The following is a 22,389-nucleotide window of genomic DNA, read 5'->3' as shown; positions in this document are numbered from 1 at the left end:
TACATTGTTCTTGTAGTCCAAAGAATTCATATAGAGCCTGTCTAATAACATGAAAAAGGCTACAGGATTTCAAAAGCAACAAATCACGTCTCTGTACTCAAAGAAATGGCTACAGAGGGTTGCAAAGTCTTTTTTTCCCCCCTCTATAATATTCACTATATTTTTTCACAAGTAATAAAAACATGGAATGGGGGATAACCCTTCAAGGAGTGGCTGGCCTATTAAAATTTTCCAAGAGAGCATCATTCTTACCTATTTCTCGACAAAAGACACTGACTAACATTTAAAGTCAAGAGTTAACAGTAAGAATGGGCAAAAATAGCTGTCATAGCAGAAAACACCACTGTCCAAAACCAACACAAAGACCCATCTCACATTTCCCAAAGCAAACTTGACAAGACTTTTTATAAACTATGTGGACTGACTAGGCAAATTGTAATATATTGGAAGTTGTATGTCCCGTTCCACCTCTTTTAAAATTAACACAGTATCTTAGAACGAGAGGATTATTTTATAGTATGTCAGTGGTAGTTTTATAGTCTGGTGCTGTTTTACTTTATCAAGACGTAAATGGCGAGCTGTAATTGATGGAATCATAAATTCTGCTCTGTACCTAAAGGACAATGTTCAGCCATCAATTCATGACCTTAAGGCTTAAGCCAACTCAGTCTTTCGTAAAACAGGATGACAATGATTAATGCAACCTGTAAATCCATCTCTGAATAGCTTAAAAAGATGAATATGAATGTATTATCTGGTTTTAAATCCGATTGAGTTACTGTAACATAACCCTAAAATCCTAAAAATGGTTTCACCTTTCCACTATACTGTTACACTCTTTGTTTAAACCAAACCCACCTGGAATGTGTGTTGCCAGAAAGCTCCACCTTATTCTTGTTTTAGTAAAGTACACAGTTCCACTTAGAGTCCCCAGAGAAAAGGCTTTTCTGGCACAACACCCAAACAACCGCTTGGCTAGACAGATAGCATCTAATGGTTGTTATGGAGACTTGGTGACCCTAAGATGCCACTGTTTCCTGCAGTCCGCTAACAGTAAACTCTGGATTTTTTGTATCATTCTGCTGATCGTGGGTGGTGACAAAGGTTATTATGGACTTCAGTCAGTCATTTTGCGATATTTATTAGAAGGTGCTATGAAATACATACAAGGTTTGAGGAAAAAATGTTACACAAAAACATATAATGTTCTATTAAATCAAATGAGACTTACTAATCTAGAACTCACTGATTAGAATAGATGGCTCTGTCATATATATATATATATATATATATATATATATATATATATATATATATATATAAACAGATAAACCTATCACATTAGCTAAGGGTATGTTACACATTTTGCTTTTTCAAAAGTAGCATTCCCGAAATTCAGTCACTTTTATGAACCTTAAAGCTGCTGACTTAGATTTTCTTTGTCTGATCATTCTTTCTTACGCAGGTGGATATACATAATCCCACTACACAACAACAAAGGGACACACACCCACGCCAAGATAAAGCAGTAGCCAAAGTTCCCTGAAGTCAGATTTTTTGAGTCCAGCAGGATTTCCGTATTGTGAAGAGTGTAGATTAGTGCAGCAGAAAAGACTGTCAGACCTTGAAACAAACAAACAGACAGACAAAACAATTTTTAGGAACAAAAGCTTATACTAGGAGGTTCCTTAAAACACAAAAAACACCTGAGGTGCATAAATTAACACCTAGCAGAAGTCCACAAATTTTGTGCCGATCTGCTCTACCATTACTAAACTCGTCTTCAATAGTAGTTGTACAAAATTCCATATTTATAATGTTTTACAAAGGGGCCTTAATTGGTTTGTTAAACTTTATCTGGAATAAGATGCAATTTCACATGTGTCCCAGATCATCTAAGGTTTACCTGCAAAGACTTGACACAGTCCTGTGAAGTAGAAGAGTCCGCCCTTCGACATAGTGAACAGCTGGCCTAAGAACACCAAGAAGGAGACTGAGGAAAAGACGACTGAGATGACCATGAGGACCTGTACAGCCTGAAGCCATTCTAAAGAGGAAGAAAAAATATATATTTTAAACGCTAATGACTCTGGTTTTTACCTCTTAAATGTTTTGAATCAGATAAAATCCTTTTTTTAAAGGCCTACCTGTTTCTTTGATGGTTGCACACAGCTGAGTTCCCGTGGAGTTGTCCAACTTACAGTTGTACCAAAGGTCTGATGTTTCTGTGGAATCCCACACCCACCAGGACTTTTAAATTAAATAAAACACAATGCATATGGTTAGATATGTCCTTAAAAAATAATGTTCTCATAAACATGAGTATTACCTTTTCCATGGTTGCAATGAATAGCATTGCTAGTGTGACGAGATGCAGCGTGGTAACAAAAATGAGCAAGCAGGCCATCTTTAAAACCCTGTCTGAAGGAGAAGGAAACCATATTTTTATTATTTTGGATAAGGAACCCCAGTCAAACTCACAATAAGACTGTAAAGAGTTGTAAATACATATGTATATTTACATATATTTGCCCTCTTACAGGCCTTTCCAATTTTTATTTTTACTTTTTTTTTTAAACAAATGATCAAATTAATTTCAGTGTCAGGATAAGGTACCGTGCATAACACTAAATGCAGCTTTCAAATTATAATGGAGGAAATAAAAGGAAGCTAGCCTCGTGACAAAAATAATTAGCTCATAAGCTCATAACCTGGGCATAACAACTCCCATTCACTGGTCCATCCTTTTCTATAGAATGATCTCAATCCAGCCACTGTGGTGGATTTTGGTGCATGAATGACCTGTTTAAGGTCATGCAACAGAATCTCATTCAGATTTAAATCCAGACTTTGACTATTTCGCAATAACCACCTTCGTTTGTGTAAGCCATTCAAAGGCACTCAAAAGGCATTTGAAAACTGTCTTTTCTATTTATTCTGGTTATCTTTGTCTTCTACTAAAATGTTTTGATATTCTAAGTGTGACAAAAGAGCAAAGACAGAACTAATGTTTGACTGGGTAAACTCATCTTCACAGCACTGTATACAGTAGGAATTAAAACAGAAGAAAAAAAAACACGTTTTTCCTGGCAAATTTAACTCTGACATTTTATACATGCTATTACAGCCAATATTTAGGCTGTAATAGCTGCAGTGGTGGTTGTTTTAACTTCTGATACAACAAAGAGACAAACAGTCAGACAAAAGGAAACAGAACAGAACACAAAGTAAAACAAGAACCTGATGAAATTGTCTGTGAAGATCTTTATCTGTAGGAGCGGCCTGTTTGTGTGGGCGGTGGAGACAAAATTACTGTAAAATGATGTTGTTATGTCAGATCCCATCAATCATATGAAAATGACAGCTGAGACTGTTGTTTTTTAGTCAGGAATTGGTTATGGATTTGCTTGTGGAATTTAAAAATAATATTAATAAGAAGGACAGTACATAAAACGCTTGAGTAGGTTGCTAATAGAAGGGGCAAAAAGTATATCATTTTTAAATAATAAGCTAAGAGTCAATAACAAATGCTTCAGTTTTGTCTTTAAGCTTAATCATGTTAGAAAGCAGCGCTTAGATATATTAAGTGGCAAAATCTGAAAAGTTAGGAAACTATCTTCCTACCCTGGATATTGCTCGTTCTCCTCAATCAGATCTCAACAACTCGGGAGCAGCTCCTGTACTTAGCGACCTTGTGCCCGCTTTGGTGGTCAACACTCTCTTCCAGCTCTGCCACACCCCTTTTATTTATTTACTTTTTGCAGGCTCTCCACTCCAAATTTTCCAAGGAGAACGCCCATTTCCTCTGTGGAGAACAGAGCTCCCTTCTGCTCTGCCCCGGCATCGGTCAGTGCATCATCATCCAAAAAGCTCTCAAATGAGACCCACCCATCAGCAGTGGAGGCATGCGAAACCACATGAAACTATCGTCTCTCTGTAAACAGTCTTCTAGAAGTACACTCCTACATAGTGAGTGTTTCACATTTCTTATTCCATTCATCACATGTAACATATGGCTGTGACATTGCTCACATTTTTGCACTTCTCACAGTAATTAAGCCTTCCAAATTACTGGTAATTTCCGGAACAGGATAAAGAAGCTAAAAGCAATATAGATGTGCTTAGAAGTTCCTTGTTGTGGTTTGTCAAATATTTCAGATCTTTTTGGTCATTTATACATTTCTTGTCTTGTAATGTCGTGTGCCTTCAGCATAAAAAGGTAAACAATCACTTCTAAAAAGGAGGTCAAAGATGTAGTTGATCTGTGGTGCTTTAGGTTCAGAACATACACCTAGCACAATGAAGTCAGGTCAGTCATAAGACCAAAAACATTAAAAACAACACATTAAAAAGCTATTTACTCATCCTTATGAACACAGATATTTACATTCATTGTATGAAAAACAAAAACTATTTTTTTACCTCACTATTCGACAATCCATAGGACCAGAGTTCGCCTTATTTGGGCAAGTTAAGTAAACTATTTCCATTTTACAGAATAATGAGAGACGTAATCTTTCAGATAACTGCTTAAACTTTCAATCAGTTCAGAAGTTTACATAGATTTTAAACCTTGGTCGGTGTCAAAGTCTAAGTAGCTTGGTGTCATTGTACATTAAAAGACCAATTTATTTCCAAACTTTGATGTTTGAGGTGCAAGTTCAATTGTTCCAAATAAAGTTCTTTAGTTTAGTTTAGTTCTTTAGTCTTTAAAATACCAGAATGTCCACAATTTTATATCTTTGTCTATCTGATAACGTCATTTTAAAATATTGAATCAGATACTTTGATTCTCTCTAGATATCTTTAAAGCAGTGAGGTACCAAACTCCCCAGTTTCATATGCGCATTCACCGAACAGAAAAGCGGTCCGTGAGAGAAAGAGGGAAAGACGTGCGCCAAATGTCAACAGGCCGGGGAATCGAACCTGTGACAGCCGCGTCGACAACTCCATATATGGGTCGCGAGATTTACCCTTCCGCCATCGCCGCGCCCTTTAGAACTGTTTTGTCGCCATCTAGTGTTTACATTCATGAACTACGGAGATAGAAAGGTGAATTATTACTAAAAACATTAAATAAAATCTGAATTTGACAGCGCTCATATCAAGACACAACTTAGGTTAAATAGCATTGTCAAGGTGTGTCTGTTTTTAGTGTATTACCTATGTCTAGTGGTTGGTTAACTCTCCCCTCCATCTTGGTACGGTCCGTTGCCTAGGTGCTAGTAGAAGCTAGTGTACTCCGCCATGCCTGTCCAAGGCGCTAGGCTTTCTCATCACTGCTAGCCCGAGGTGAGTTAAACATAAACTGTGGTGTGCTGTATGACTTCCTGAAGCACAGAACCAGTCAGTTTCGTGGATAAAATTCCCAGTAATAACATTTAAACTTTAATCAGTAGCCAACAATCAGACTCTGGAATAAGCTGCCGGACCGTTAGCGCCAGCGCGATCTTTGTATGCAGCCTAATAACTTTGGCAACTTTACTACCACGGCGTTGTCGAGTAAAAATCCGCTCATTCGTGCAGTGTCACATGAACCGATTCTTAGTTATGATTCAATACGCGGCGAGTCTTTCTAAAAAGCTCAGAAGACACTGTCCTTCTACTGAAAACATAGTTTGCTCCTCCTTCGGTGTCAGACATTTTGAGAAGAAAGCCATAACAAACGAAGGATCTTTCAGAACTGAGGTAATTCAGGTTTCTCTTAGAAACTATTGATCACTTTACAAAAAAAGATACACAATATTTTCCTGCTAGAAATTCCATTTAAACTTGCACTTGTAAGCTGCTTGAGCTGTAATCGTTGCTATTTATATCAAAAGCTTAATGATTAAAGAAGCAGATCATACATAGATGAACAAGCTGAAGTTTTGCATAGCTTCAGGTGATACAGTGTAGTCAGCTGTCACGGTGCAGCTGAAGTAGGCAGTGCCTGAGGTTGTTACTACAGGTCTTGTCACGATTTAGCCAAATTGTTCTGAGAAATGTTATCTTTTACAGAGCTGCTAGTACGCATGGATTACAGCGACAATGGGACTGATGGAGCTTGAGGTTCTGCTCTTCATTGCCACAAAATGGGACACCATGTAGGAACAGCTGCAGCTTGAAATAAGTATTTTCTCAGCCGAGGAAATGGCTTCACCAAAGTCAACATTGATGGATCATGGAGAGGTAACTTTGCTTCTGACAGATACATTCTCCATAAAGTGTTGCTTTTCTATAGAAACTCTTTCTCTCTACAGAGTAACATCACATTAAAAGCGTTTCTAATCTGCATTTTCTTCCCCATTGTCTAGCGCATCTACTGGCAGTTTTTCTTCAGCATAAATTGAATGTATTGCAAATATAAGAAAGAAAAATAAAAAATGTTAGTCATACAACTTGCACCAGTGCCTAACATTTGTCAGGATTAGAAGGGCGTTCTCAATTTGCAGCCTTTCAGCCATTTGTTCCAGATGAACATAGACCAGCTGGTGGCACGTGAGACTCGATACTTTGCCTGTGACAATGTGGTGCGTGTTGTAGGAGCCGTAACAACTCCTTTAGCATTCCAAAATTCTGCACGGCTTCTGCTCAAGTTACCAAATTCTGGAACAGGTGTTTGAGTCGCCGTCGTCATAGTCTGAGCATGCAAAAAGATCGGCCTAACTGAGCCAGTTTCTTCATGCAAATTGTAGTTTAGCAAGTCATAATACATGCTTTTGATCTCTTGTGTAGTTAATAAATCAGTCATTTGCCTCCCCTTTCTCTTTAGTTCTTGACGGAGCTGGACCAGATTACCAAGCGGCTTCAGGACGATGGCGTGCCTCCAGAGGCCGGAGCGGCGGAGCGGCAGCAGCATCTGTGGCGGCAGCTGCTCGACGCCGAGGCAAAGCTTCAGTCGGTCTCAAAGGAGCTGCAGACCTTACGTACGCAGCAGGCCAATGAAATGAAGGAGGTGAGGCAGTCCAGAGTTGCCCTCGTTTACCAGCTGTAGAAAACGTCACGTTACCTGGTTTTACTTGAATCAGTTTAAGAATTGTATGTTGTTTGACTCTCAGGTGGAGAGCTACGTAGCTCACATTCGGGCGCTGCTGGAAGAGCGCGAGTGTCTGACTGCAGAGTACGAGAGAGACAACGAAGACCTGAGACACGAACTTCACCAAGTCAAACATCAACAAGGTGCTCTCAGTAAAGCTGTTACTAGCTATTGGTTTTTACATTCATACGGCATCCTCATTATTTATTGGCACCTCTGGTAAAAGATGTGTAGAAACCTTTAGAACATTTTAATCAGTCACTTCCGTCCTTACACTGAACAATGCGATATTTCTAGAAAAAAAAAAAAAAAAAAAAGATGTTTCTGTCCCGCCAGGATAAACATAAAGGTGCACATTTGCTAAACTTTAACTGAAACTGGATGCTTTAGTTGGATGACTAACACTGCATGTCAACAAAGGATGATTATGTGGATAAGAATCTCATGCTCACTGCTAAGTACACTCACAGGACCTGTGATGCTATCCAGATCACTTAAAGATCACTTACTAGCTCTTTGGAATATTTGGACATTTTAAACAATCATCTGGCGACCGCATCCTAGTTCCCCTAAACAACTTCAAAAAAACATCTATAACTTTATTTCTTTCCCCTCAGTGGAACATTTTCTCGTGTTTATGCCAACTGTAGAGCGTTATTTCGGTGGAGTGTCGTTTCTCGGCATGACGCGACGGAGTCATTGTTTCCTTTTAGAGATCCAGAGCAAGGAGATGGCGGAGATGTTGTCACAGGAAGACCTGGGGGAGATCGGCTTGAGCAGCCCCAGTGAGCAGGTGGCTTATCTGCTGGTGGAGAGGGCCACTCTGCTGGAAAGGCTGGAGGCTGCCGAGGGGAAGCTGGAAAGTCATACCCTCGCCGTTACCGACAGCGACCATCAGGTGAGAGTCCAACAGAGAAGTCATATTTGAAGTGGTCCCACCAACAAGGAATAGATCGGAGAGCTGATCCAGGGAGTTTTGTCTGTTGCAACGAAACATAATCTCAATTCTAAAATATAAATATATATCAGTGTAACATGTAACTACCTCATTCACATGCAGCTTGCATCTGTGTGCATCGTTTTAACAGGAGCACATCCAAATAATGGGAGAGAGTCTCAGGCAGCAGAGGGAGGACTTGAGCAAGACCGTAGATCACATGACGAAGGTGAGGTCATCTTAAGCTCTTCCTTAAGGTCTGGAAGGGAAGAGTAGTGCATTTATTTATTTATTTATTTATTTTCAGCGAATGCACAGAACGGTTCGATCACCATGTGGACATTGGCTTTTTGTTTTGTCGGCAGTGTTCGTCCCAGAGTCCGTGGAAGAAGCTGTTTGGCCTGCGCAGGTCTGCTCAGAGCAAACACAGTATGAGCCCTGTAGGTTTCTACGCCACAGCTCGTACTAATCCTTCTGACTAACGCTGGTGCTGGCTGCGACGAAGGCCGACAGGCGGGCCGACGCTGGGGCGTTTAGCAGAGATTTGTTTTTCAAATGTTTCGCACGAGCGTTTGGACGCGTTTTGATATTGTCCGCATGAACGCTGCGGAGCACGCCACCTGATGATGCGGTTTGGTTGTCCAAAGATTAGGAACCGACTTCGCCGTCCACGCGACACCTGACTCGTTGCGGGACTGCTCTGCGCTGCATGTCAGAGCGCTTCGCAAAAGTATTCATGAATTATAAACGTCGTCTAACATTACAACTAGGACTCTGTAATTTTTGGAAGCCGATGTTTTGGTATTATTGTTATGTTTGCTATGACTGAGCCTCATTTTCCTTATTACTGTCTTTCTTTTGCATTATCTTCATCATCGTGTCCCCGGCCCTTTTTCTGAGCTTCAGGTTCTCCATCCCTCAATAGTTAAGGTCGAAAGCAAAATTTTACTTCATTGCAATTAAATTAGAATAGCCTAGCAAATATTGCAACCAATTAGTAATTTGTAATTGTAACTTTGCACATATTGATTTTTACAGTGATTATTACTATTTCGTATATTGTGCAACTCTAATTACAAATACAAAGTTTGAATAGATTTTATTGGGATTTTATGCAGCAAATTGGCATAAAGTAGGACTTACGATATAAATAAAACCTCATATTCCTTCTTCTTCACAAGTGTGTTTTACTTTGTTCTGATCTGTCACATAATATTCAAATAAATATGTAGTAGTTTGTGATTTTTATGTGACAAAATATGTAAAAGTTTAACAGCATGAATGCTTTTGCAAGGCGCTGGGTGTCCCTGCACCAGCTTTGCATTTTTGCCTTTCTTTCTAGTTCTCAAATGAAAAAAACAAAACAAAACAAAACAAAAAAAAAAACATTAACAGTATTTTAATTTGATCACAAACCCACTGATAGCAAGGAAACCTTTTTGGTCCTCTGAGCAGGAGGATGCTGAATCGACTGCCTCCCCTTGCTCTCCGCAGGTCTGCAGTGATAACGGATCTCAGCCTGAAAGTGCATGATTCTCACAGCTGCATGCTATGTCTCCGGTCTAACTACCCAGTCCACCTTCTTGGTGTTCTCCTTCCGCGCTGACCGTCCCTAAGCTTGGTCGTTTTGCGACAGGCCCACAGCGAGGAGATCTCCAGGGAGCGAACTGAGCGGCAGCGGCTGGAGCGGGACCTGGAGGAGGCGTCCAGGAGGCTGGCCATGGCCCACCAAGACATCCGCAGACTCAACAACGAGCTAGACGCGGCTAAGAACAACAACCAAGATCCATGTGGTACGTCGAAGACACATACACTCAGTAATCACGAATGTATTTTTAGTACTCGGAATCATTATCACACTGAACCGGAAGCTGCACAACTTTCTGCTTCTCACCTTTTAAGGTGCATTTGTGTGTATTTTTATTTTTATTTTTATTTTTTTCATTTAAATGTGTATTTCTTATATACATTTTTGGCAGCGTACGAAGATAATGTCGGAAAAGCATTCTTAGTAAGCTTCTGAGTAATGTGGATGTTCTTCAAATTGTAGGATCTGAGCTTGAGGGGACGGTCCAGGAAGTTGAGTACCTGAGGAAGGAAGTGGACAAAATGAAACACAACGGTGAGACGACGTGGCGGGAGTGAACTTTATTTGACCGCTTTGAAACTTTAGCAGACAGAAGTGCTGAAATTTTTATCCACAAGAAAAATTCCACTCCAAAAATCATGGGTGGTAACCCGTAATATAAAACAGTATTAAAGCTTTATTAATCTGTGCTGCAGTGAGACCATGACATGTTTTCATGTTATTTTGTTGTAGAGTGGGAGTTGTGATGGGTTTCACAGTAGCACAGCCTCGCACTGTTGCCTTGTAAGAAAGACCAGGGTTTGAATCCTGGCCTCAACTCTTCTTTAAGATGATCACAGGCAGGAAGTTGGCTGTTGTTTTGAGCTCAACACCCCCGCCCAGTGGCCTTTTAAAGAACTGCAGCTTGGCTTTTAAAATGGGGAAAACAAAACCTCCAGTGAAAAAGGTCAAAAATCTTTTTTTGCAGATATGATGAAGCTGCAGCGAGCCAAAGAGCAAAATGACAGACTGGATGCAGAGAACAGAGCTCTCAGGGAAAGACTACATGTCATAGAGTCTGAGAAGAAAAATCTTATGGATCAGGTAAATATGTAGTGTTTTTTTTTTCTATAAATGAAAATGCAAAGAGTCTTCCTGTAGTTAAGTTATTTTTTTGTTTGGTTTTTGTTTTGTCCAGATGACAAAACCTAATACAGAAAAAGAAGACTTGGAGAACAAAGGTACCGAATCTGAAAACTGCCTCTCCGCTGTGTCGACCCAAGAGAAGGATCCGATTCATAAACGGTAACGACGTGAACTCATCGAAAACGACACTTTGCAAAGCAGCAACATTTCCTTCTTCGAGGCTCAAACAGGCCCGCGTCACCGCTGTTCCCCCGCTAGGTGTCAGGAAGCGGTGGAAGACGGACTTGTGCAGGTGAGAGAGCTGCAGCGGCAGCTCCAGAGGCTACGCAAGGAGCAGGAGGAGCTGGAGGAGAGGAATGAGGAGCTGGAGGCCCTGCTGGGGGAGGCCCAGAACGCCAGCAAGGAGGAGAGGCATCGCCACGAGGGAGAGGTGGAGGGGCTGCACAGGAGGGTACGGGGAAAAGAGCTGTGACGGCATTTAATATTTAACAGGAAGAAATAAACGATTGGTTGGATTAATTGAGAAGGATTGATTATTGAAGTAGTCGTCAGCTGATTTAGCAATCGATTAATCGTTAACTGACGTGTACAGACTAAAAAAAAAAAAGGCCATTTTCTGAAAAAGCTGCATATTCAGAGCCTTGTACAGTTTTAGTCATAAACTGTACAAAAAAGTAAATATACATATATATTTTTTGCATCTAAGATTTAAACATTTTTGTAAATGTGTTTTCTTCAACGTTCCTGAAGTGGTTTTGGCATCACCAAATGAACTAAAGAAATTCTATAGTGTTATTGCATTTTAAGCAGTAAAATGTTCATTTTCTTATTTAAAAACTAACTGAATTATTTGTTGATTTTCATCTTTTAGTGTGTTTCTATCGTTGCATAAACCATGCTCGAGTGGTCAAATGAAAAATCTGCACAACGTGCCATTTCTTTTTTTTATTTTATTTGACTGATTGACAAGTAAAGATCATTAGTTGGAGCCCTAGAAAGAAACGATGCATTTAAAGTAGTTGGTGATGTTAAAGTAGATGGAAGCTCGAAGGGGAAATAAATGTGTCCACTAAAACCCTCTGACCTCTGAATTTAACCATGTAGATCAGAAACCTGGAGGCGGAGCTGAGAAAGCATGACGCTCAGGAGAAAGCACCGAGAAACGGCGACGAGGCGAAGGCCACCGAGTCCTACCTGCACGTCGTAAGAATTCACTTTTGTTATTATGCGGCGACACAGCAGACTGTCTCAAAGCCGGTGACAAAAAACTTGTTGTTGTAATATTTACGGAAACTAAATGTCGACCAATCGGACATGCACGTTGGTCTCCCCTGTGCATGAAGCACCTGAGGGACAGCTCCCAGGAGAGGATGTCCCTGCTGGAGGCCCGACTGACTGAGGAGAAGGAGTGGAGGAAACAGCTGGAGTTGGATCTTACTGCTGCTCAGGCTGCCCTCAAGAAAGATAAAGAGGTAAAGATCTCACACATGCCGTCTGCGAGACCAAACAGCCAATCAACAGCTGCATGACTTTCTGAAAATCAGCTCATAAGTTTAAAAAAGAAAGAAAAAAAAATGTACGTTGCATTTGGTTTTAGGTGCACTATGCTGTTTAAGGTTACTAGTAATAGGAACTTCTGTTTTACCTACAGATATGAACAAATCTTTTCCCAACTGCCTTTTTGCAAACCGGCTCAGTATTTATTCCTCCGTTTTTTGTTTTTTTTTCCTTTTTTCCACCCCTCCGACGCTACAGGCTTTGCAGATAGGCGAGCGAGAGCTGAAGAAACTGAGACTCGAGGTCAGCGGTCTTCAGACCGAATGCCAGCAGGGGAAAACGCTCATCAAAAGCCTGACCCAGGTCAAGGGAGAGAAGGCCGTTCTAGAAGAAAAGGTTCGTCCGCTTCCCGGGTTTGGGATGGAAATAAACAGGACTCCAGTTTTGCTTAAAAGCCTTAATATATTCCTTTGACATTTCCAAGTTCTGTTAAATTACTCTTTTATTTAATAGACCAACATAAAGTAGTACATCATCGTGAAGTAGAGAAAAAATATTATAAATTACTTTGATAATTTTATTTATTTATTTTTGTACTATTAAGATCTGTGTAAAATTGTAATGTTCATTTCTATTAGTTTCCCCCCGAGTCACTACGTACATATTTTGCAAGTCATTTGGGGCTTTCCACACCAGGAAACTAAAACCTTTGGCCCGTTCTTTGCTGCATTCAAGTTCAAACGCACAAAGTGTGCAGCGTGATTATTTTACGCCATATTTTACGTGAGTGAGAGTTTCTCATCTTGATGTTTCTGGCCCTTTCAAGGTGGCCCAGATGGAGCGCGCCCACAGCAGACTCCAGAGTCAGCTGGAGCGCCACAAGGACAGTAACCAGACTCAGACAAAAACGATGGAAAACAGACTCCAGGCTGATCAGACGCAGAAGCAGGTCGACAGCCTTCGCGTCGAGCTCAGCAGCCTGCAGTCTTCACATGACAGTCTGAGGTAGGAAGCTCAAGAACACGAACGTCATCAGCTCGTAACCATACGGTGCGACTGGAACATTTGAATTGAAAATAGCTGTGTCTGGGCAGGAGCTGCAGCCCTGCTGCAAAATAGTAATCTATTTTTTTTTTTTGCATAGCCAGCGGAGAGATAAGACGGTGATATTGGCGCTTACTTGGTTTGCATACATATGCATGTTTTTCAGGGAGGAGATGACCTCTGAGCGCCAGAAGACGGCCGAGCTGCAGGCGGAGCTGAGCGGCGCGGTTCACCTGAAGCTCGAGGCCGAAGGGAAAAGAGAGAGAGTGGAGCTGGAGGTCCAGCGGCTCCATAAGCAGCTGCAGTGGCATCAAGAGCAGCTGACCTCTGCAAAGGAGGCGCTTCGTCGCAGCCAGAAGGCTGAAATGGACACAGCTAACGCAGGGTCTGGGCCCGAGTCCGTAGAGAAAGTAAAGGTTGGGGGTTTGGATCAGGTAATTCAGTTGGCAGCTGTAAATCATCTCACATCGTCCAAACGTGGAGAAGATCGGCTTCACTGCTCAGTGAATCGAGTCGAGAAGAAAGCGCGTTTCCTCTTCATGTTTTTCGTTGAAATCAAATATTTGCATACGCCCTTTACTCCTGAAAACAACTGAGAAAAGCCCAGATAATGAATCGACTTCCTACTATTAGGATTATGTTAGTTAATTTTCAACCTTTGAGTTAAATTGTGCACCTATTCATGTAGGCCAGTCTCGGATACAAATGGGGTTTTTCAAATTTGTTACTAAAAGGTCAACAAACCTGACTCGGTTACACCGGCTCTGTCAGGAGGAATGGGCCAATATTCCAGCAAGCTACAGTGAGAAGCTTGTAGAGGGGAAACCTCAAATGTCTTGACTCAAATCAAACAGTTCTACCAAATCCTTAGGATATGTTTGCAGACTTNAGAACTGTTTTGTCGCCATCTAGTGTTTACATTCATGAACTACGGAGATAGAAAGGTGAATTATTACTAAAAACATTAAATAAAATCTGAATTTGACAGCGCTCATATCAAGACACAACTTAGGTTAAATAGCATTGTCAAGGTGTGTCTGTTTTTAGTGTATTACCTATGTCTAGTGGTTGGTGAACTCTCCCCTCCATCTTGGTACGGTCCGTTGCCTAGGTGCTAGTAGAAGCTAGTGTACTCCGCCATGCCTGTCCAAGGCGCTGGGCTTTCTCATCACTGCTAGCCCGAGGTGAGTTAAACATAAACTGTGGTGTGCTGTATGACTTCCTGAAGCACAGAACCAGTCAGTTTCGTGGATAAAATTCCCTGTAATAACATTTAAACTTTAATCAGTAGCCAACAATCAGACTCTGGAATAAGCTGCCGGACCGTTAGCGCCAGCGCGATCTTTGTATGCAGCCTAATAACTTTGGCAACTTTACTACCACGGCGTTGTCGAGTAAAAATCCGCTCATTCGTGCAGTGTCACATGAACCGATTCTTAGTTATGATTCAATACGCGGCGAGTCTTTCCAAAAAGCTCAGAAGACACTGTCCTTCTACTGAAAACATAGTTTGCTCCTCCTTCGGTGTCAGACATTTTGAGAAGAAAGCCATAACAAACGAAGGATCTTTCAGAACTGAGGTAATTCAGGTTTCTCTTAGAAACTATTGATCACTTTACAAAAAAAGATACACAATATTTTCCTGCTAGAAATTCCATTTAAACTTGCACTTGTAAGCTGCTTGAGCTGTAATCGTTGCTATTTATATCAAAAGCTTAATGATTAAAGAAGCAGATCATACATAGATGAACAAGCTGAAGTTTTGCATAGCTTCAGGTGATACAGTGTAGTCAGCTGTCACGGTGCAGCTGAAGTAGGCAGTGCCTGAGGTTGTTACTACAGGTCTTGTCACGATTTAGCCAAATTGTTCTGAGAAATGTTATCTTTTACAGAGCTGCTAGTACGCATGGATTACAGCGACAATGGGACTGATGGAGCTTGAGGTTCTGCTCTTCATTGCCACAAAATGGGACACCATGTAGGAACAGCTGCAGCTTGAAATAAGTATTTTCTCAGCCGAGGAAATGGCTTCACCAAAGTCAACGTTGATGGATCATGGAGAGGTAACTTTGCTTCTGACAGATACATTCTCCATAAAGTGTTGCTTTTCTATAGAAACTCTTTCTCTCTACAGAGTAACATCACATTAAAAGCTTTTCTAAACTGCATTTTCTTCCCCATTGTCTAGCGCATCTACTGGCAGTTTTTCTTCAGCATAAATTGAATGTATTGCAAATATAAGAAAGAAAAATAAAAAATGTTAGTCATACAACTTGCACCAGTGCCTAACATTTGTCAGGATTAGAAGGGCGTTCTCAATTTGCAGCCTTTCAGCCATTTGTTCCAGATGAACATAGACCAGCTGGTGGCACGTGAGACTCGATACTTTGCCTGTGACAATGTGGTGCGTGTTGTAGGAGCCGTAACAACTCCTTTAGCATTCCAAAATTCTGCACGGCTTCTGCTCAAGTTACCAAATTCTGGAACAGGTGTTTGAGTCGCCGTCGTCATAGTCTGAGCATGCAAAAAGATCGGCCTAACTGAGCCAGTTTCTTCATGCAAATTGTAGTTTTGCAAGTCGTAATACATGCTTTTGATCTCTTGTGTAGTTAATAAATCAGTCATTTGCCTCCCCTTTCTCTTTAGTTCTTGACGGAGCTGGACCAGATTACCAAGCGGCTTCAGGACGATGGCGTGCCTCCAGAGGCCGGAGCGGCGGAGCGGCAGCAGCATCTGTGGCGGCAGCTGCTCGACGCCGAGGCAAAGCTTCAGTCGGTCTCAAAGGAGCTGCAGACCTTACGTACGCAGCAGGCCAATGAAATGAAGGAGGTGAGGCAGTCCAGAGTTGCCCTCGTTTACCAGCTGTAGAAAACGTCACGTTACCTGGTTTTACTTGAATCAGTTTAAGAATTGTATGTTGTTTGACTCTCAGGTGGAGAGCTACGTAGCTCACATTCGGGCGCTGCTGGAAGAGCGCGAGTGTCTGACTGCAGAGTACGAGAGAGACAACGAAGACCTGAGACACGAACTTCACCAAGTCAAACATCAACAAGGTGCTCTCAGTAAAGCTGTTACTAGCTATTGGTTTTTACATTCATACGGCATCCTCATTATTTATTGGCACCTCTGGTAAAAGATGTGTAGAAACCTTTAGAACATTTTAATCAGTCACTTCCGTCCTTACACTGAACAATGCGATATTTCTAGAAAAAAAAAAAAAAAAAAAAGATGTTTCTGTCCCGCCAGGATAAACATAAAGGTGCACATTTGCTAAACTTTAACTGAAACTGGATGCTTTAGTTGGATGACTAACACTGCATGTCAACAAAGGATGATTATGTGGATAAGAATCTCATGCTCACTGCTAAGTACACTCACAGGACCTGTGATGCTATCCAGATCACTTAAAGATCACTTACTAGCTCTTTGGAATATTTGGACATTTTAAACAATCATCTGGCGACCGCATCCTAGTTCCCCTAAACAACTTCAAAAAAACATCTATAACTTTATTTCTTTCCCCTCAGTGGAACATTTTCTCGTGTTTATGCCAACTGTAGAGCGTTATTTCGGTGGAGTGTCGTTTCTCGGCATGACGCGACGGAGTCATTGTTTCCTTTTAGAGATCCAGAGCAAGGAGATGGCGGAGATGTTGTCACAGGAAGACCTGGGGGAGATCGGCTTGAGCAGCCCCAGTGAGCAGGTGGCTTATCTGCTGGTGGAGAGGGCCACTCTGCTGGAAAGGCTGGAGGCTGCCGAGGGGAAGCTGGAAAGTCATACCCTCGCCGTTACCGACAGCGACCATCAGGTGAGAGTCCAACAGAGAAGTCATATTTGAAGTGGTCCCACCAACAAGGAATAGATCGGAGAGCTGATCCAGGGAGTTTTGTCTGTTGCAACGAAACATAATCTCAATTCTAAAATATAAATATATATCAGTGTAACATGTAACTACCTCATTCACATGCAGCTTGCATCTGTGTGCATCGTTTTAACAGGAGCACATCCAAATAATGGGAGAGAGTCTCAGGCAGCAGAGGGAGGACTTGAGCAAGACCGTAGATCACATGACGAAGGTGAGGTCATCTTAAGCTCTTCCTTAAGGTCTGGAAGGGAAGAGTAGTGCATTTATTTATTTATTTATTTATTTTCAGCGAATGCACAGAACGGTTCGATCACCATGTGGACATTGGCTTTTTGTTTTGTCGGCAGTGTTCGTCCCAGAGTCCGTGGAAGAAGCTGTTTGGCCTGCGCAGGTCTGCTCAGAGCAAACACAGTATGAGCCCTGTAGGTTTCTACGCCACAGCTCGTACTAATCCTTCTGACTAACGCTGGTGCTGGCTGCGACGAAGGCCGACAGGCGGGCCGACGCTGGGGCGTTTAGCAGAGATTTGTTTTTCAAATGTTTCGCACGAGCGTTTGGACGCGTTTTGATATTGTCCGCATGAACGCTGCGGAGCACGCCACCTGATGATGCGGTTTGGTTGTCCAAAGATTAGGAACCGACTTCGCCGTCCACGCGACACCTGACTCGTTGCGGGACTGCTCTGCGCTGCATGTCAGAGCGCTTCGCAAAAGTATTCATGAATTATAAACGTCGTCTAACATTACAACTAGGACTCTGTAATTTTTGGAAGCCGATGTTTTGGTATTATTGTTATGTTTGCTATGACTGAGCCTCATTTTCCTTATTACTGTCTTTCTTTTGCATTATCTTCATCATCGTGTCCCCGGCCCTTTTTCTGAGCTTCAGGTTCTCCATCCCTCAATAGTTAAGGTCGAAAGCAAAATTTTACTTCATTGCAATTAAATTAGAATAGCCTAGCAAATATTGCAACCAATTAGTAATTTGTAATTGTAACTTTGCACATATTGATTTTTACAGTGATTATTACTATTTCGTATATTGTGCAACTCTAATTACAAATACAAAGTTTGAATAGATTTTATTGGGATTTTATGCAGCAAATTGGCATAAAGTAGGACTTACGATATAAATAAAACCTCATATTCCTTCTTCTTCACAAGTGTGTTTTACTTTGTTCTGATCTGTCACATAATATTCAAATAAATATGTAGTAGTTTGTGATTTTTATGTGACAAAATATGTAAAAGTTTAACAGCATGAATGCTTTTGCAAGGCGCTGGGTGTCCCTGCACCAGCTTTGCATTTTTGCCTTTCTTTCTAGTTCTCAAATGAAAAAAACAAAACAAAACAAAACAAAAAAAAAAACATTAACAGTATTTTAATTTGATCACAAACCCACTGATAGCAAGGAAACCTTTTTGGTCCTCTGAGCAGGAGGATGCTGAATCGACTGCCTCCCCTTGCTCTCCGCAGGTCTGCAGTGATAACGGATCTCAGCCTGAAAGTGCATGATTCTCACAGCTGCATGCTATGTCTCCGGTCTAACTACCCAGTCCACCTTCTTGGTGTTCTCCTTCCGCGCTGACCGTCCCTAAGCTTGGTCGTTTTGCGACAGGCCCACAGCGAGGAGATCTCCAGGGAGCGAACTGAGCGGCAGCGGCTGGAGCGGGACCTGGAGGAGGCGTCCAGGAGGCTGGCCATGGCCCACCAAGACATCCGCAGACTCAACAACGAGCTAGACGCGGCTAAGAACAACAACCAAGATCCATGTGGTACGTCGAAGACACATACACTCAGTAATCACGAATGTATTTTTAGTACTCGGAATCATTATCACACTGAACCGGAAGCTGCACAACTTTCTGCTTCTCACCTTTTAAGGTGCATTTGTGTGTATTTTTATTTTTATTTTTATTTTTTTCATTTAAATGTGTATTTCTTATATACATTTTTGGCAGCGTACGAAGATAATGTCGGAAAAGCATTCTTAGTAAGCTTCTGAGTAATGTGGATGTTCTTCAAATTGTAGGATCTGAGCTTGAGGGGACGGTCCAGGAAGTTGAGTACCTGAGGAAGGAAGTGGACAAAATGAAACACAACGGTGAGACGACGTGGCGGGAGTGAACTTTATTTGACCGCTTTGAAACTTTAGCAGACAGAAGTGCTGAAATTTTTATCCACAAGAAAAATTCCACTCCAAAAATCATGGGTGGTAACCCGTAATATAAAACAGTATTAAAGCTTTATTAATCTGTGCTGCAGTGAGACCATGACATGTTTTCATGTTATTTTGTTGTAGAGTGGGAGTTGTGATGGGTTTCACAGTAGCACAGCCTCGCACTGTTGCCTTGTAAGAAAGACCAGGGTTTGAATCCTGGCCTCAACTCTTCTTTAAGATGATCACAGGCAGGAAGTTGGCTGTTGTTTTGAGCTCAACACCCCCGCCCAGTGGCCTTTTAAAGAACTGCAGCTTGGCTTTTAAAATGGGGAAAACAAAACCTCCAGTGAAAAAGGTCAAAAATCTTTTTTTGCAGATATGATGAAGCTGCAGCGAGCCAAAGAGCAAAATGACAGACTGGATGCAGAGAACAGAGCTCTCAGGGAAAGACTACATGTCATAGAGTCTGAGAAGAAAAATCTTATGGATCAGGTAAATATGTAGTGTTTTTTTTTTCTATAAATGAAAATGCAAAGAGTCTTCCTGTAGTTAAGTTATTTTTTTGTTTGGTTTTTGTTTTGTCCAGATGACAAAACCTAATACAGAAAAAGAAGACTTGGAGAACAAAGGTACCGAATCTGAAAACTGCCTCTCCGCTGTGTCGACCCAAGAGAAGGATCCGATTCATAAACGGTAACGACGTGAACTCATCGAAAACGACACTTTGCAAAGCAGCAACATTTCCTTCTTCGAGGCTCAAACAGGCCCGCGTCACCGCTGTTCCCCCGCTAGGTGTCAGGAAGCGGTGGAAGACGGACTTGTGCAGGTGAGAGAGCTGCAGCGGCAGCTCCAGAGGCTACGCAAGGAGCAGGAGGAGCTGGAGGAGAGGAATGAGGAGCTGGAGGCCCTGCTGGGGGAGGCCCAGAACGCCAGCAAGGAGGAGAGGCATCGCCACGAGGGAGAGGTGGAGGGGCTGCACAGGAGGGTACGGGGAAAAGAGCTGTGACGGCATTTAATATTTAACAGGAAGAAATAAACGATTGGTTGGATTAATTGAGAAGGATTGATTATTGAAGTAGTCGTCAGCTGATTTAGCAATCGATTAATCGTTAACTGACGTGTACAGACTAAAAAAAAAAAAGGCCATTTTCTGAAAAAGCTGCATATTCAGAGCCTTGTACAGTTTTAGTCATAAACTGTACAAAAAAGTAAATATACATATATATTTTTTGCATCTAAGATTTAAACATTTTTGTAAATGTGTTTTCTTCAACGTTCCTGAAGTGGTTTTGGCATCACCAAATGAACTAAAGAAATTCTATAGTGTTATTGCATTTTAAGCAGTAAAATGTTCATTTTCTTATTTAAAAACTAACTGAATTATTTGTTGATTTTCATCTTTTAGTGTGTTTCTATCGTTGCATAAACCATGCTCGAGTGGTCAAATGAAAAATCTGCACAACGTGCCATTTCTTTTTTTTATTTTATTTGACTGATTGACAAGTAAAGATCATTAGTTGGAGCCCTAGAAAGAAACGATGCATTTAAAGTAGTTGGTGATGTTAAAGTAGATGGAAGCTCGAAGGGGAAATAAATGTGTCCACTAAAACCCTCTGACCTCTGAATTTAACCATGTAGATCAGAAACCTGGAGGCGGAGCTGAGAAAGCATGACGCTCAGGAGAAAGCACCGAGAAACGGCGACGAGGCGAAGGCCACCGAGTCCTACCTGCACGTCGTAAGAATTCACTTTTGTTATTATGCGGCGACACAGCAGACTGTCTCAAAGCCGGTGACAAAAAACTTGTTGTTGTAATATTTACGGAAACTAAATGTCGACCAATCGGACATGCACGTTGGTCTCCCCTGTGCATGAAGCACCTGAGGGACAGCTCCCAGGAGAGGATGTCCCTGCTGGAGGCCCGACTGACTGAGGAGAAGGAGTGGAGGAAACAGCTGGAGTTGGATCTTACTGCTGCTCAGGCTGCCCTCAAGAAAGATAAAGAGGTAAAGATCTCACACATGCCGTCTGCGAGACCAAACAGCCAATCAACAGCTGCATGACTTTCTGAAAATCAGCTCATAAGTTTAAAAAAGAAAGAAAAAAAAATGTACGTTGCATTTGGTTTTAGGTGCACTATGCTGTTTAAGGTTACTAGTAATAGGAACTTCTGTTTTACCTACAGATATGAACAAATCTTTTCCCAACTGCCTTTTTGCAAACCGGCTCAGTATTTATTCCTCCGTTTTTTGTTTTTTTTTCCTTTTTTCCACCCCTCCGACGCTACAGGCTTTGCAGATAGGCGAGCGAGAGCTGAAGAAACTGAGACTCGAGGTCAGCGGTCTTCAGACCGAATGCCAGCAGGGGAAAACGCTCATCAAAAGCCTGACCCAGGTCAAGGGAGAGAAGGCCGTTCTAGAAGAAAAGGTTCGTCCGCTTCCCGGGTTTGGGATGGAAATAAACAGGACTCCAGTTTTGCTTAAAAGCCTTAATATATTCCTTTGACATTTCCAAGTTCTGTTAAATTACTCTTTTATTTAATAGACCAACATAAAGTAGTACATCATCGTGAAGTAGAGAAAAAATATTATAAATTACTTTGATAATTTTATTTATTTATTTTTGTACTATTAAGATCTGTGTAAAATTGTAATGTTCATTTCTATTAGTTTCCCCCCGAGTCACTACGTACATATTTTGCAAGTCATTTGGGGCTTTCCACACCAGGAAACTAAAACCTTTGGCCCGTTCTTTGCTGCATTCAAGTTCAAACGCACAAAGTGTGCAGCGTGATTATTTTACGCCATATTTTACGTGAGTGAGAGTTTCTCATCTTGATGTTTCTGGCCCTTTCAAGGTGGCCCAGATGGAGCGCGCCCACAGCAGACTCCAGAGTCAGCTGGAGCGCCACAAGGACAGTAACCAGACTCAGACAAAAACGATGGAAAACAGACTCCAGGCTGATCAGACGCAGAAGCAGGTCGACAGCCTTCGCGTCGAGCTCAGCAGCCTGCAGTCTTCACATGACAGTCTGAGGTAGGAAGCTCAAGAACACGAACGTCATCAGCTCGTAACCATACGGTGCGACTGGAACATTTGAATTGAAAATAGCTGTGTCTGGGCAGGAGCTGCAGCCCTGCTGCAAAATAGTAAT

The 22,389-nt window shown here is 41.7% G+C and overlaps 2 protein-coding genes across 3 annotated transcripts in view; one reads left to right on the top strand and one right to left on the bottom strand.

The window, feature by feature from the left end:
- Positions 1-1,307: 1,307 nt before the first annotated feature.
- On the bottom strand, positions 1,308-5,186 carry emp3b (epithelial membrane protein 3b (MAM blood group)). 2 transcript variants are annotated; one of them, XM_016672109.1, is made up of 5 exons: positions 5,164-5,186; positions 2,330-2,421; positions 2,148-2,250; positions 1,907-2,047; positions 1,308-1,623 (listed from the first exon to the last, which is right to left on the bottom strand). In XM_016672109.1, the coding sequence occupies exons 2-5, from the start codon at positions 2,405-2,407 to the stop codon at positions 1,448-1,450; spliced, it is 498 nt and encodes a 165-aa protein (XP_016527595.1). In that variant the 5' UTR covers positions 2,408-2,421; positions 5,164-5,186; the 3' UTR covers positions 1,308-1,447. The 2 variants fall into 2 exon arrangements, with proteins under 2 accessions (XP_016527595.1, XP_007553425.1); XM_007553363.2 differs by lacking the exon at positions 5,164-5,186 and adding an exon at positions 3,625-3,755.
- Positions 5,187-5,228: 42 nt separating this feature from the next.
- The window catches only part of ccdc30 (coiled-coil domain containing 30), a 27,236-nt gene continuing 10,075 nt past the window's right edge, over positions 5,229-22,389 (top strand). Inside the window, exons 1-31 of the mRNA XM_016672087.1 lie at positions 5,229-5,292; positions 6,001-6,171; positions 6,755-6,937; positions 7,041-7,161; positions 7,732-7,916; positions 8,107-8,184; positions 8,263-8,364; positions 9,592-9,748; positions 10,006-10,077; positions 10,511-10,626; positions 10,721-10,827; positions 10,927-11,119; positions 11,773-11,871; positions 12,012-12,140; positions 12,424-12,561; positions 12,992-13,170; positions 13,376-13,802; positions 15,856-16,038; positions 16,142-16,262; positions 16,833-17,017; positions 17,208-17,285; positions 17,364-17,465; positions 18,693-18,849; positions 19,107-19,178; positions 19,612-19,727; positions 19,822-19,928; positions 20,028-20,220; positions 20,874-20,972; positions 21,113-21,241; positions 21,525-21,662; positions 22,093-22,271. Of these exons, the coding sequence (XP_016527573.1) occupies positions 6,133-6,171; positions 6,755-6,937; positions 7,041-7,161; positions 7,732-7,916; positions 8,107-8,184; positions 8,263-8,364; positions 9,592-9,748; positions 10,006-10,077; positions 10,511-10,626; positions 10,721-10,827; positions 10,927-11,119; positions 11,773-11,871; positions 12,012-12,140; positions 12,424-12,561; positions 12,992-13,170; positions 13,376-13,802; positions 15,856-16,038; positions 16,142-16,262; positions 16,833-17,017; positions 17,208-17,285; positions 17,364-17,465; positions 18,693-18,849; positions 19,107-19,178; positions 19,612-19,727; positions 19,822-19,928; positions 20,028-20,220; positions 20,874-20,972; positions 21,113-21,241; positions 21,525-21,662; positions 22,093-22,271 (4,184 nt within the window). The 5' untranslated portion in view covers positions 5,229-5,292; positions 6,001-6,132. The remainder of the gene's footprint in view (positions 5,293-6,000; positions 6,172-6,754; positions 6,938-7,040; positions 7,162-7,731; positions 7,917-8,106; positions 8,185-8,262; positions 8,365-9,591; positions 9,749-10,005; positions 10,078-10,510; positions 10,627-10,720; positions 10,828-10,926; positions 11,120-11,772; positions 11,872-12,011; positions 12,141-12,423; positions 12,562-12,991; positions 13,171-13,375; positions 13,803-15,855; positions 16,039-16,141; positions 16,263-16,832; positions 17,018-17,207; positions 17,286-17,363; positions 17,466-18,692; positions 18,850-19,106; positions 19,179-19,611; positions 19,728-19,821; positions 19,929-20,027; positions 20,221-20,873; positions 20,973-21,112; positions 21,242-21,524; positions 21,663-22,092; positions 22,272-22,389) is intronic.

This window comes from Poecilia formosa, unplaced genomic scaffold (genome assembly GCF_000485575.1).
Source record: "Poecilia formosa unplaced genomic scaffold, Poecilia_formosa-5.1.2 Scaffold56, whole genome shotgun sequence".
NCBI classification, from domain to species: Eukaryota; Metazoa; Chordata; class Actinopteri; order Cyprinodontiformes; family Poeciliidae; genus Poecilia; species Poecilia formosa.
The sequence above is the reverse complement of the archived record's forward strand: the minus strand, read 5'-3'. Positions and strand labels throughout refer to the sequence as shown.

Coding starts and splice junctions, on each gene's coding strand:
- emp3b (XM_016672109.1), bottom strand. CDS start 2,407: ATGGCCTGCTTGCTCATTTTTGTTACCACGCTGCATCTCGTCACACTA. Junction 2,251..2,329: donor TCATTGCAACCATGGAAAAG/GTAATACTCATG, acceptor TTAATTTAAAAG/TCCTGGTGGGTGTGGGATTC. Junction 1,624..1,906: donor ACTGTGTCAAGTCTTTGCAG/GTAAACCTTAGA, acceptor GTTTGTTTCAAG/GTCTGACAGTCTTTTCTGCT.